Here is an 11,894-nt window from a genome sequence, read left to right as displayed (position 1 = left end):
GGGATTTCCATGTACAGTTGACACCAGCAGATACTCAAGGAAATGCCCCCAAGACACCTGTCCAAGAGTGAGCTGCCATTTCTTTCTTGGTGCATGTGACTTACTTTGCTTGTAAGCACTTTTATATTTCTGAATCTTCTACAACATTTTCAAATTAATAATGTCAGAAAGATGTTTGCATTTAAAAATGTTTATTAGTTATTGCTTTGAAGGTCATTAGCACATTACCAACAGGCAAGTTCCAGACAAGTTCACTGTTCAAAGAGCTGACTGCTGAGATGGCTCTGAAGGAGGGAGCAGTAATTAATAAAGCTCTTGAATTTCAACTCTTCAAGAGAGAAAGAAAGAACACAGTTACACTGCCTGCTGTTACTGGTAAGTGAAAACTCAAGATCATTTTAGGAAGACAAATCTTTGTCACTAATTGCAAGCTTCTTGCTCTGACAGCTCTTCTGAGCCTGCCTTGAGGACAACAAAACAATTAATTCTTTGCTGCAATGATGCATTCAAGTTGGGCCTGAAAAACAAATGAGACAGTGAGACAAATTAGATTTCCTAACCTAAAAAATAAACCTTCAGTCCTGTGAAGGGCTAAATTTTCTGTTGGATGTTCACAGCAAGGAGCTGAGGGATGCTGTGCTGCTGCCAGGAGAGCCAGGCCAGGTTTGTTCCCCAGCAATTCCGTTCCTACATGTTTTATAAATTAGTTTGTCGTTCCTGGCATGCACACTTGTTGCATTCTGAGGAGAAGAGAGCTGGCCTTGGCTCTGTACGATGAGAGACTCTGTTTAGAATGTGAAGCATTGAGGAGGAAATTAAATAAAAGCTGTTGAAACAGTGGTCTGAATTCTCAGATTTGAAGCTGGACTATGTGAGCTAAATTAAGTATTTGGCTCTCTAGCATTTGGAACATGAACTGACTCCGGGACAAGAGTAGCTGGGAACAGCAAATTTTGTGATTACTGAGAAAATTTGATGCCAGTTAGGAGATGGATGGGAGCAGCCACCACAATAACCCTCAGCAGTGGCACACGCAGCTGGTCAAGTACAGGTACTTCAAGGAAGAATCCGATTCAGGGGCAACACACACCTGATCTAAGATTTTGTGTCCTAAAACATTCCAAGGCAGCCTAAAAATGTGAGTTTGAAAGTAGGATCTGCAGGAAAAGCAGCTTGCTCTAAGGGAGATGTTTTTAGCTGGAGCCAGAAACATTTGATGCTCTTCAGGGTGACATTCTTTCCTTACTTAAAAGATGTGAGGTTTTTTTTTTCCTTTTAAAAACAAAGTACAGAGCAGAAGCTGTTCTCCCCAAAGCCACAAGCACAAATAATTATCTGGTCCCTGCACAGTTGTTCTTGGGTAATAGTTAATGTTAAATGGTGTGTTGTGTTACTAGGGCTTTAATGGTTTTAATGAGAATTTTACCACTAGTATTTGGAATTCTGGAGTTTTACTGACCTTCAGCTGCTGGTTTGTCCGTTTGAGGAACAGAACCTCCTCACTGTGTTTCTTCTCTTCTATTTCTCTCCGTTCTGTTTCTTGCCTTTCAATGGCCTCACATTTCGCTTTCTCTTCACTCACTTGTTTTTCCAGCTCCTCCTTCTCCTCTTCCAGCTCTGCAATCTTGGGAAAGAGCACAGATGTCTCAAGTTTTGTTGGCAAACAGTCAATTTTCAGTTCAGATGGGACTGGTGCCTTGAGAGGCTACCTAGAACAGAGGCTAGACAGAGTTAAAGGAATGGAGGAGGTTTTATTAAAAGGCCTTCAAAGGATACACGTTGGACAGTACAAGAGCCTGGCCAAGGCTACACCCAAAATGGACCATGGGTCAAGAGTTTTCACACTTTTGTAAGTCCATTTACATATTGGAGTTAATTGTTGAATTACAGCTTCAGGTTATGAAGTCCCATCCTCCCAGTTTGCTCTCCTCAATTTGCTGTTGTTCATACTTTTTGGGCCTGAAGCTATAATGGTGTTCTCAGGAAAGGAAAAAGGATTGTTTTGGCTAACTAAACTGTGAAGAGAACTTGCTAACACTGTATGGAGTTCAGAGTTATATAATAATGCAGTACAGAATCTGAAAAATACAAGAGTTAAAATTTAAGGCATCAGGATAAAGTGGTTGGTGTGTGGTGCAGTCTTTAAAGCTGTGCAACAAGCTTCAGAAGGGCAGCTAAGCCCGAGGAGCATGAGCTGAGCATTCTGATGGTCTTTGCTGCCATCCTGTGGAAATGGAAACAATGAGTTTAAGGCTATAAAATCTGCTGTGTTCACGTGCAGAAAGCTCAATCCCGGGGTCCCAAGGCGTCACTCACATTGTCTCACTTTAATTTTCAGTGAAGACTTGAAAAAAGAGAACAGGTTTCAGTGAAATAATTCTATTACATTAATTGGGATACTAGCACTAATTAAACTCTGCTTTTGCATTGTTTTCAACAGTAAAAGAGAAAGAAATTCAGTATCATAGTTCATACATGGCAAGCAGAGACAGCAGACTATGTTTGTAATGTAATAATTTGGAATCTGTTGTACAATGGGAAGCTGTAAAGATTTAAAGAGCAGAAATTTTCTAAACGCTATCAAAGAAGGATCTTCCCATAAAATAACCCATCACAACAGACACTTGGCATAAGCACTGTAAGGCAAACAGGAAGGTGTCAAGGTGGAGGTTTGGAATTAGCATAGCAGACAAAAATTCCACTGTGCAGACCACAGGAAAGGAAACAACTTTCCCACAGTTCGCACAGTGCCTGCAGAGCACCTTGTGGGAACCTGTCAAGGACATATTTTATGAAAAATCCTTTTGCTAGGATTTTTCTGCTGAGAAGCTGAGAGGCCTCAGAAACGAAATGTAAACAATAATTATCTGCTGCTCTGGAATGCCACAGGTGCATCTGGGATTGGTCTCATGTGGTTGTTTCTAATTAATGGCCAATCCCAGTCCAGCTGTCTCGGACTCTCTGGTCAGTCACAAGATTTTATTATCATTCCTTTCCTTCCTTTGCTAGCCTTCTGATGAAATCCTTTCTTCTATTCTTTTAGTGTAGTTCTAATATATCATTTTCTTTTAATATAATATATATCATAAAATAATAAATCAGCCTTATGAAACACGGACTCAAGATTGTCATCTCTTCCCTCATCCTGGGACCCCTGCAAACACCACCACAGGAACCCAAGTAGTTTGGCAAGGTGTTGGGAAGGATGAAAGTTTGACAAGAAAGTCTCACAGATATCTGTGCTTAGCAGATTTTTAAATGTGGAGTCTGATGAAGGAATAGAAATGAAAGCAAGTTTTGATATAGAAGAAAAGAATTTCTGAGCCAGTCTCGCTGGATAACCAAGGAGGCAATAGGTGTGTTAGTTAGAAGGGGTTTTTATGGCTTAGAGCAAAGGATAAACCCACCCCAAACAAGAAGATGTTTTTACCAAGCAGAAAGATAGCACAGGCAAACAAGTCAGCAAAATTGCAAGTAGAAAAAAGGTCTCAGAATTTTCCACTGCAAGAAAACTGAAAACCAACTTCTAGCTTAAACTGTAATGTACTGACTTTTAGTGATTGGAGAATAGCAACATGAATATGGTAATTACAGTAGTTATGACAGGCTATAGATAAAAGTTCAGGTATAGATTGGTTCTACTGTATTAAGATGCTCAGCAAAGAAAAGTATAGAATGCATTGTAACCAAAAGAAAAGTCTAGAATGCTTTGTGACCAAAACTAAAGGGTCTCCAGGCCTGCCTGCAGCTGGAGCTGACAGCTGTAGGCACAGGCTCTGTCACCCATGACCCTGGATTGCTGGAACTCTTGGATGGAATAAACTGCATTTTGGAGAGCAGCCTGGAGTCCCACATCTCTCATTTCAGCTCTGAGAGTGGCACCCAACGTGCAGCACCATTATTAATAGCCTGGATGAGGGATGCAGGAGTCCAGCTTTAGGCACGGGCTCTGTCACCCATGACCCTGGACTGCTGTAACCTCTTGGATGGAATAAACTGCATTTTGGAGAGCAGCCTGGAGTCCCACATCTCTCATTGAGCTCTGAGAGTGGCACCCAACGTGCAGCACCATTAGTAAGAGCCTGAATGAGGGATGCTGTTCTTCAGGCTTGTCTGCAGCAGGAGCTGACAGCTGTAGGCACAGGCTCTGTCGCCCACAACCCTGGCCTGCTGTAACATCTTGGATGGAATAGACTGCACTTTGGAGTCCCACATCCCTCATTCAGGCCCTTACAGCAAGGAAACTCCTTACACCCCGTGGCCTTCACACCCTTCAGTGCAGGTGGCTCACCCTTTTCTCCAGGTGGGCCTTGCCCTGCTCGGCCTGCAGCGCCTTGCGCACGCCGAAGGCCACGCTGCTCTCGTAGAGCGCCTGGTACGCCGACAGCGTCAGCTGCAGCTCGTCCCGCACGCGCAGCAGCAGCAGCCCCCGCTCCGCACAGCTCACCGTGGTCTGCCGGATCAGCTCGTCTGCAAGGGAGGAGGGACAGGGCCTGCAGTGCCTCTGCCAGGGACTGGCTGCTCGTCTCGCTGTCGCGCTGATTTTTGAAGATTTTCTAAGCGTTCTGATGTTTATGTTCCTGTAACGAACTTTCTCACGCGCTTTGTGTAAATAATTTACTGTTTTGCAGTCTTTTATGGAGGAGGAGGAATTTGATGGGCTGTTGGTTTGTGCAGTGTCATTGGAGAGGTGGCACTTTCACCCTCCAATCCACTGTCACTTTTGGAAATCTATAAATGTTGGAGTCAGAAAAATAAAGGTCCCTTTTTTACCTTGGAAAGAGCAGCGAGTCCACATTGTGTTGTTTTGTGTCCTATATTGACATCTCACCTGTGGCTGCAGCTCTCTGGCCACAAACAGTGAACAGCTCTCTCTGGCCAGTGAGAGAAACAGTGAACAGCCCTCTGGCCACTGAGAGGAGCAGCGAGCAGCTCTCTGGCTGCTGAAACAGTAAACATCTCTCTGGGCACTGGGAGAAACAGTGAACAGCTCTCTGGCCAGTGAGGGAAACAGTGAACAGCCCTCTGGCCACTGAAACAGTGAACAGCTCTCTGCTCACTGAGAGGAGCAGCCTTAAGTTACTTTAGATAAACTTAGTTGAAGTGAAACTAAGAGGATAACTACGAGGATTCAAGGTTGTCTTCCACGTGCAGGCAACCCCTCACCTTTGGGAGCCCACACTGTAGAGCGCGTAACACACACAGAGCTATAAATAACTTTAAGTAAACTCGGTTGAAATGCAGCTAACAGGGTAACCAGGAGGATTTAAGGCTGTTTTTCACGTGCAGGCATCCCCTCACCTTTGGGAGCCCAGCACTGTGTCGTAAGAGTGTGTAACCCAAAACCGGCTATAAGTTACTTTAAATAAACTCGGTTGAAGTGCAGCTAAGAGGATAAGATCACTAGGAGGATTCAAGGCTGTTTTTCAGGTGCAGGCTGTCCCCGGGCTGAGAGCTGTGTCGGGCACTGACCGAAGCACTGCGTGTAGAGCTCCCTGCGCACGGGGCACAGCCCGGTCTCCCGCGCCTGCCGCTGCTGCAGCTGCCGGTCCAGCTGTTCCTGCAGCTGCACGACGTCGCGGCGGGTGCTGGGCGCGGTGGACACCTCCTGCACCCACAGCTTCTGCGCCTCCTCCCACTCCCTGCCAGACAAGCACCGGCCGTTACCGGAGGCACCGGGCGCCCCCCGGGCACCGCCGGCCCCGGCCCGGCCCCGCTCACCGCGGCGGCAGGATGAGGTTCAGGAGCTCCTGCGGCTGCTGCGTGGCGGAGAAGCCGGCGGGGGTGCGCGGGGCCTGACCCTGCGGGAACACGACAGCACAGCGCCGTAGGAGCGGGCAGGGCACCGCGGCACGCCCGGCCGCCGGCCCGCTCAGCCCCGGCGGAGCGCGGTGCCCCCCTGCGTGCCCCTGTGGGCGCTCACCGCCGCGGAGGGCCTGTCTCCTCGGCGGGACACCAGCACGGGCGGGCAGTACCGCAGCAGCGACTCCGGCGGCGCCGCCATGGCGGCCGCGGCACTGTCACCATGGCGACCGCGCCGCGCAGCAACGCCCGGGAGGAAGCGCTGGCGGACCGGAAGTGCCGGCGGACCGGAAGTAGGGGCACTTCCGTCGGGACGGGCGCCATGGAGGCTGCGGCGGAGGAGCGGCGGAGAGAGCGGCGGCGGCGGCGGGAGGTGGCGGTGAAGGCCGAGCGGCGCAGCCCCCGGCGCAGTCCGTCGCCGCCGAGCGAGGAGCGGCGGGGCCCGGCAGGACCGCGCGCGGGCAGCAGGTGAGGAGGCCCAGCCGCTCGGCCCCACCACGCTCGGCCCGGCCCCGCCGCTCAACCCCTCCCGTTGTTCCCCAGGTCGCCCCGGCGGAGGAGCAAGTCCGGGCGGAGGAGCCGCTCCCCGCGAGGCAGGAGGAGCCGCAGTCACAGCCCGCACCACGGCGCCGTCAGGGTGAAGCAGGTAAGTGGGGCTGTCGGTACAGCGGGGCCCGGCGGGTGTGGTTCCCGGGACTCGGCCGTGCCGGGCACAGAAGGCGCCTCTTCACTTGTCAGTTCAGACTGGACCCTGCTTGGTGTCCCGTGAGCAGAGGGGGGATCTGGGCGAGTCAGGAGCTCCTATCGGAGCCCTGCCGGTGCCACAGCACAGGCGTCCCTGGGAGCTGCGTCCTTTCCCCAGAGCAGGCTGCACTGCCTATTTCTGGCGCTTTATTCCATGCAAATTGCGGGAAGCCAAGTAGTTTGGCAGGGAAATCTGTTCCACGTGGTGTCAGAGCTGCACCCCAGCAAGATGCCAGTACCCTTTGTGCATCCTCTGTAAAAACTCCCTATATGTTTACATCAATGCCGTTTGCAGTGTCATCAATGGTGGGTTCGGCCGTTGCACCCTCGTTTCCCCTGTGTGCACAACCACAGGTGTTCCTCCCCATGCCTCAAATCAGAGGAATATCCACCCCAGCAAGATGCCAGTACCCTTTGTGCATCCTCTGTAAAAACTCCCTATATGTTTACATCAATGCCGTTTGCAGTGTCATCAATGGTGGGTTCGGCCGTTGCACCCTCGTTTCCCCTGTGTGCACAACCACAGGTGTTCCTCCCCATGCCTCAAATCAGAGGAATATCCACCCCAGTATGCGTTTTTCCAGTGTGTGGGATTGGGATTTTCTAAAAGGCCGAGGTAGATGAGCTGCTGTTTAGGTCATGTTTTTACAGTTTAAAAGTTCATGTTTTTACAGGTTAAAAAGTTACAAGACTCTTAGGTATAAGCCATCTTCCAGTACCAGTGAGAGCTCAGGGACTGGCAGGAGTTTGGAAGGAATTTAAAATGATTTTTGAATTGGTTTTAATAATGCAGTTGGATTTTTTACATAAGTAAGAAAAGTGAGTTTAGTTCGTGTTTGTAAGTATAGGTTAAAAAGTTACAAGACTCTTAGTTATAAGCTGTCTTCCAGTACCCGTGAGAGTTTAAGACTGGGAGGAGTTTGGAAGTAATTTAAGATGATTTTTGAATTGTTTTTGATAATGCAGTTGTTTTTTTGGTTTTTTTACATAGGTAAGCGAATTTAGTTCATATTTTTACAGTATAGGTTAAAAAGTTACAAGTTCTACTTAGTTACAAGCTGCTGATTTTCTAAAAGGCCGAGGTAGATGTGCTGCTCTTTGACTCTGGTTGTCCCTTGCAGGAGCGGGAGGATCACTGTGGCAGGGGGAAGGAGGAGAGGAAGCAGAGGCACCCAGCAGAGCAGGAGCAGCGGCGGGACCGGGACAGGGACAGGCACAAGGAGCACTCAGACAGGAAGAAGAACCCCGGTGACCGGCCAGGAGCTCGCAGCCACGACCGGGACACACAGAACCTGCGGGAACAGCAGGCGGAGAGGGAGCTGCACAACGAGAGGAGGCGAGAGCACCGGCAGGGCGAGCCCAACGCAGAGCCCTGGCAATCGGAGAGCAAAGCCAAAGAAAAACCCGCCGCCAACAAAGAGAAACCGAGCTTCGAGCTGTCGGGGGCGCTGCTGGAGGACAGCAACACCTTCCGGGGCGTGGTGATCAAGTACAGCGAGCCGCCCGAGGCGCGCATCCCCAAGACGCGCTGGCGCCTGTATCCCTTCAAGAACGACAAGTTCCTGCCCGTGATGTACATCCACAGGCAGAGCGCTTACCTGCTGGGCCGGCACCGCCGCATCGCCGACATCCCCATCGACCACCCCTCCTGCTCCAAGCAGCACGCCGTCTTCCAGTACCGGTGAGGCTCGGCAGGGCAGGGTTTGGAAGGAGTTTTAAGGGTTTTTAATTGGTTTTGATAATGCAATTGTTTTTTGTTTTTCTTTTTACATAGATAAGAGAGTTTAGTTCATGTTTTTACAGTATAAGTTAAAAAGTTAGAAGTTAATACTTAGTTATAAGCTGTCTTCCAGTACTGGTGAGAACTCGGGAGTGGGAGGAGTTTGGAAGGAATTTAAAATTATTTTTGAATTGGTTTTGATAATGCAGGTTTTTGGGTTTTTTTCCTGTGCAAAAAAAGTGAATTTAGTTCATGTTTTTACAGTATAGGCTAAAAAGTTACAAGGCTCTTAGTTATAAGGCTTTTTAAAGATTTATTAATTAATAAAACGCATCCCCATCGACCACCCCTCCTGCTCCAAGCACCACACCATCTTCCAGTACTGATGAGAGCTCAGGACTGGGAGGAGTTTGGAAGGAATTTAAGGTTTTTTAATTGTTTTTGATAATGCAGTTGTTTGGGTTTTTTTAACATAAGTAAGAAAAGTGAGTTTAGCTTGTGTTTGTACGTGTAGGTTAAAAGTTTCAAGATTCTTAGTTATAAGCCATCTTCCAATGCTGGTGAGAGCTCAGGAGGGGGAGGGGTTTTGTAGGAATTGATGATTTCTAAATTGCTTTTGATAATGCAGGGGGTTTTTCTTGTTTGTTTTCTTACATAGGTAAGTGGGTTTAGGTCATGTTTTTACAGTGTAGGTTAAAAGTTACAATTCTCTCAGTTATAAGCCGTCTTCCAGTACCGGTGGAACCCCACCTCCCCGCAGAGCACAATTTCTGCCTCTGCTGCCTTTGGGACACATTTGCAGTGTCTCTGGTGGCTCAGCAGCGTTGTTGTTGCAGGCTGGTGGAGTACACCCGAGCAGACGGCACCGTGGGCCGCAGGGTGAGGCCCTACATCATCGACCTGGGCTCGGGGAACGGCACCTTCCTCAACAACCAGCGCATCGAGCCCCAGCGCTACTACGAACTGAAGGAGAAGGACGTGCTCAAGTTCGGCTTCAGCAGCAGGGAGTACGTGCTGCTCCACGAGTCCTCAGACAAATCTGAGGCCAACACCAAGGACGATGATGAGGATGAGGAGAAGGAGGAGGAGTCTGACAGTTAACGGATGAGGGAGAAGCTGGGGAGAGGCAGAGGAGGGAAACTCCTTGCGGTCGAACGGGACTGGGATGTGAACACGGAGCATTGCAGCACTGATGCCTCTTGTTGCCTTAAAGTCCTTTCTCTGTTGCTGGTCTGTTCCCATAGTTTGTTTTGGGGGGGCTTTGCTCGTTATTCGTGTTTGATAGTTTTGCATATCAGGAAATACAGCTTTATTTTTTATTTTATTTTTCTCCCAAGAAGCCGAAGAGCACCTGGATGTGAAAACTCTTGGTGCTGGAAACCCTCCACAGATGTTGCCAGACTCTTCCAGAAAACCTTGTCAAACACAGACATCTGGAAAATTATTTTTATGACTTGTTTTGTTATAGCCCTTTGAAAATGCTACAGACTGAAAGGTTAGTTAGAGAGTACCTGATGCACGTCCTGTTCCGTAGTTTGCCAAATTCCTCTGCCTGTTGGGAGTTCTGACAGGAGAATTTACCTGGATCACTGCTAAAATGGCAGAAATGTGGCAAAGATTCTCATGTATTTTTGTGTTTTTGGTATTTAATTTGTCTCATGGTGACTGAGGGATGGGCATTTCACTGGAATTCTGCCTGGAAATCACAAGGGAATGCAAAACAGAAGTTAAACAGTTCCTGGAATTTCAGGTGATGAGACTGTGACCCCAGTTCCCTGTTCCCACACATGATGCTGAAGCTGTCCTGGATGTGGAGTGTCTGGGTTGTAAGCTAGAACCCTCATTTCTGACCCCACCCCAGGGTTTGTTAGTGTCAGACAGAAACGCCTTTGATAGGGTGACATGTTTTAACCAGTTTGCACTATTTAAGTTCTCTTTTTATAAAAACTTACCCAAGTCCATTGTTTAACAGTGAAGAAGTCAGTGTTTAGGGAGAGATGCACCAGTCCCACTCACTGGGAGTTGCAGAGTTTTTGGTGTCTCTCCAACGTTGCTTTATGTTCAATGTGTGTGTCCCACACTTCACTGACTCACCTGGATGTTTGTGGTCTCACCTGTTCATCCCTGCTGTGTACAGACTGTACACAAAGGTGCTTGTTGTACACATGGATAGTGTAAATATGGGGCATTGCTGTGGGGTTTCAGATGGGTAGGATGGGGTTTGAGCAGGAGGAGCTCCTTTATATCTACTCCAAGGGTTTTTAAATAAACAATTTGTAAATTTAGCCTTGATTGCTTTCAGTTGTAATATTTGTCTAGCATCCTTTTTTCTTTTTTCCTCAGAAGACTTGAAGTTTCAGCACTTGTTTCTGTAGTAAAGAAACCAAATAAGTTCAAAACTGCACAATTTGTATGCTGGAGAAGCTGTGAGCACAGGAGGTTTGTATTGCTCCCCTCTCTCACCCCAGAGGGGCTCACTCTGTGTCTGGGAAGTGACAGAATTGCTGTATTGTAAAAGAGCAAAGTGGCCCCCAGTGTCACTGCAGAGGATTGGAGTGACACAGTTTAATAGGATCACAGAAGGGTTTGGGTTGGAGGTGTCAGGAAAATTAATCCACTAATACCAGAAGTTTGTGTCCAAAAAGGAGACAGAGGAGTCCTGGAACTTTATTCCAATAAAGGGAGAGGCCATGGAGCATTCCCCATGGGGTCTCTCAAATTGTTAGAGGATGCAGCCTCCTTTTTATCCCAATTTCCCAGCTGCATTTCCCTCTCTCTTTGCCCACTGACTGAGGTACTTGAGAGGTACAGACTTCCCAAAACACCTAATACAGAACCCCTTCCAATATATACCTCCCCTTTTTTCCCTTGTGTGGAATTCCTGTGGAATTAATGCTCCTTCCCATGATTTCTTTTATCTCTCAGTTTCCAGTTTTATTTATCAGCACACCTACAGTTTGTCTGTAAAGACAAATCCCTCTCAAAAGGGAATCATTTATCAATTAGTGGAATCCTTCCCATTATTTCTTTTATCTCTCAGCGCTGGTTTTATCTACTAGCAGACCCACAGTTTGTAAAGACAAATCCCTTTCATTCCATTTATCAATCAGCAGAATCCTTCCCATTGCTTCTATTATCTCTCAGCGCTGGTTTTATCTACCCACAGCTTGTTTGTAAAGACAAACCCCTCCTTCCTTTCAGAGTGACCCTAAAAACCACGGAATTGGGGGATATCTGAATTTTTAGCAGCAGAACCACAGAACGCTCCAACCTTTGGGGCTGCCCCCGGTGTCGCTGTCACCAAGCCTGGGTCCCGCCAACCAAGCTACCCCAGGGTGTTGCGTTTGGTGACAGAATTTTGGTCCATGCAGTTATTAGGGCAGAAAGCTTTAGGGCTTTGATTGTGTTTGGGGTGAGGAAAACGGTTGCAGTTATTTATAGTGGTAAAGTATAGGTAGAAGTTGAGGAGGGTAAGTTTAGGGTTGTAGCTGATAATGATTGCTATTCAGCCTAGGTGGGAGGTGGAAGAAAAAGCTAGGATTTTTCGGATTAGTGTTTGGTTGAGCCCCGTTCATCCTCCCAGGGCTAATGAGAGGATAGGCAGGGTAATTAATTAGGAGTGTCGGGT

At 47.9% G+C, this 11,894-nt stretch overlaps 2 protein-coding genes across 2 annotated transcripts; one reads left to right on the top strand and one right to left on the bottom strand.

Moving 5' to 3' along the window:
* Positions 1–174: 174 nt before the first annotated feature.
* DNALI1 (dynein axonemal light intermediate chain 1) lies at positions 175–6,023 on the bottom strand. The gene is made up of 6 exons (XM_066564660.1): positions 5,924–6,023; positions 5,722–5,801; positions 5,473–5,642; positions 4,292–4,470; positions 1,460–1,624; positions 175–517 (listed from the first exon to the last, which is right to left on the bottom strand). Exons 1-6 carry the CDS (start codon positions 6,002–6,004, stop codon positions 482–484), a joined length of 711 nt encoding a protein of 236 aa, XP_066420757.1. The 5' UTR covers positions 6,005–6,023; the 3' UTR covers positions 175–481.
* A 101-nt stretch (positions 6,024–6,124) lies between these two features.
* Positions 6,125–10,551, top strand: SNIP1 (Smad nuclear interacting protein 1). The gene is made up of 4 exons (XM_066564768.1): positions 6,125–6,270; positions 6,346–6,448; positions 7,668–8,227; positions 9,103–10,551. The coding sequence occupies exons 1-4, from the start codon at positions 6,125–6,127 to the stop codon at positions 9,365–9,367; spliced, it is 1,074 nt and encodes a 357-aa protein (XP_066420865.1). The 3' UTR covers positions 9,368–10,551.
* Positions 10,552–11,894: the final 1,343 nt, after the last annotated feature.

The sequence above is a fragment of the Molothrus aeneus genome, chromosome 23 (assembly GCF_037042795.1).
Source record: "Molothrus aeneus isolate 106 chromosome 23, BPBGC_Maene_1.0, whole genome shotgun sequence".
NCBI classification, from domain to species: domain Eukaryota; kingdom Metazoa; phylum Chordata; class Aves; order Passeriformes; family Icteridae; genus Molothrus; species Molothrus aeneus.
Note: the sequence above shows the minus strand (reverse complement) of the source record. Positions and strands in the feature narration are given on the sequence as shown.

What these genes read in the sequence shown, in the direction of transcription:
- DNALI1 (XM_066564660.1), bottom strand. Translation starts at nt 6,004, where the DNA reads ATGGCGGCGCCGCCGGAGTCGCTGCTGCGGTACTGCCCGCCCGTGCTG. An exon ending in GCTCTACACGCAGTGCTTCG is followed by an intron (nt 4,471 to 5,472) that starts GTCAGTGCCCGA and finishes CCTCCCTTGCAG; the next exon opens with ACGAGCTGATCCGGCAGACC. An exon ending in GGACAAACCAGCAGCTGAAG is followed by an intron (nt 518 to 1,459) that starts GTCAGTAAAACT and finishes TTTGTTTTTCAG; the next exon opens with GCCCAACTTGAATGCATCAT.
- SNIP1 (XM_066564768.1), top strand. Translation starts at nt 6,125, where the DNA reads ATGGAGGCTGCGGCGGAGGAGCGGCGGAGAGAGCGGCGGCGGCGGCGG. An exon ending in GGACCGCGCGCGGGCAGCAG is followed by an intron (nt 6,271 to 6,345) that starts GTGAGGAGGCCC and finishes GTTGTTCCCCAG; the next exon opens with GTCGCCCCGGCGGAGGAGCA. An exon ending in GCGCCGTCAGGGTGAAGCAG is followed by an intron (nt 6,449 to 7,667) that starts GTAAGTGGGGCT and finishes TGTCCCTTGCAG; the next exon opens with GAGCGGGAGGATCACTGTGG.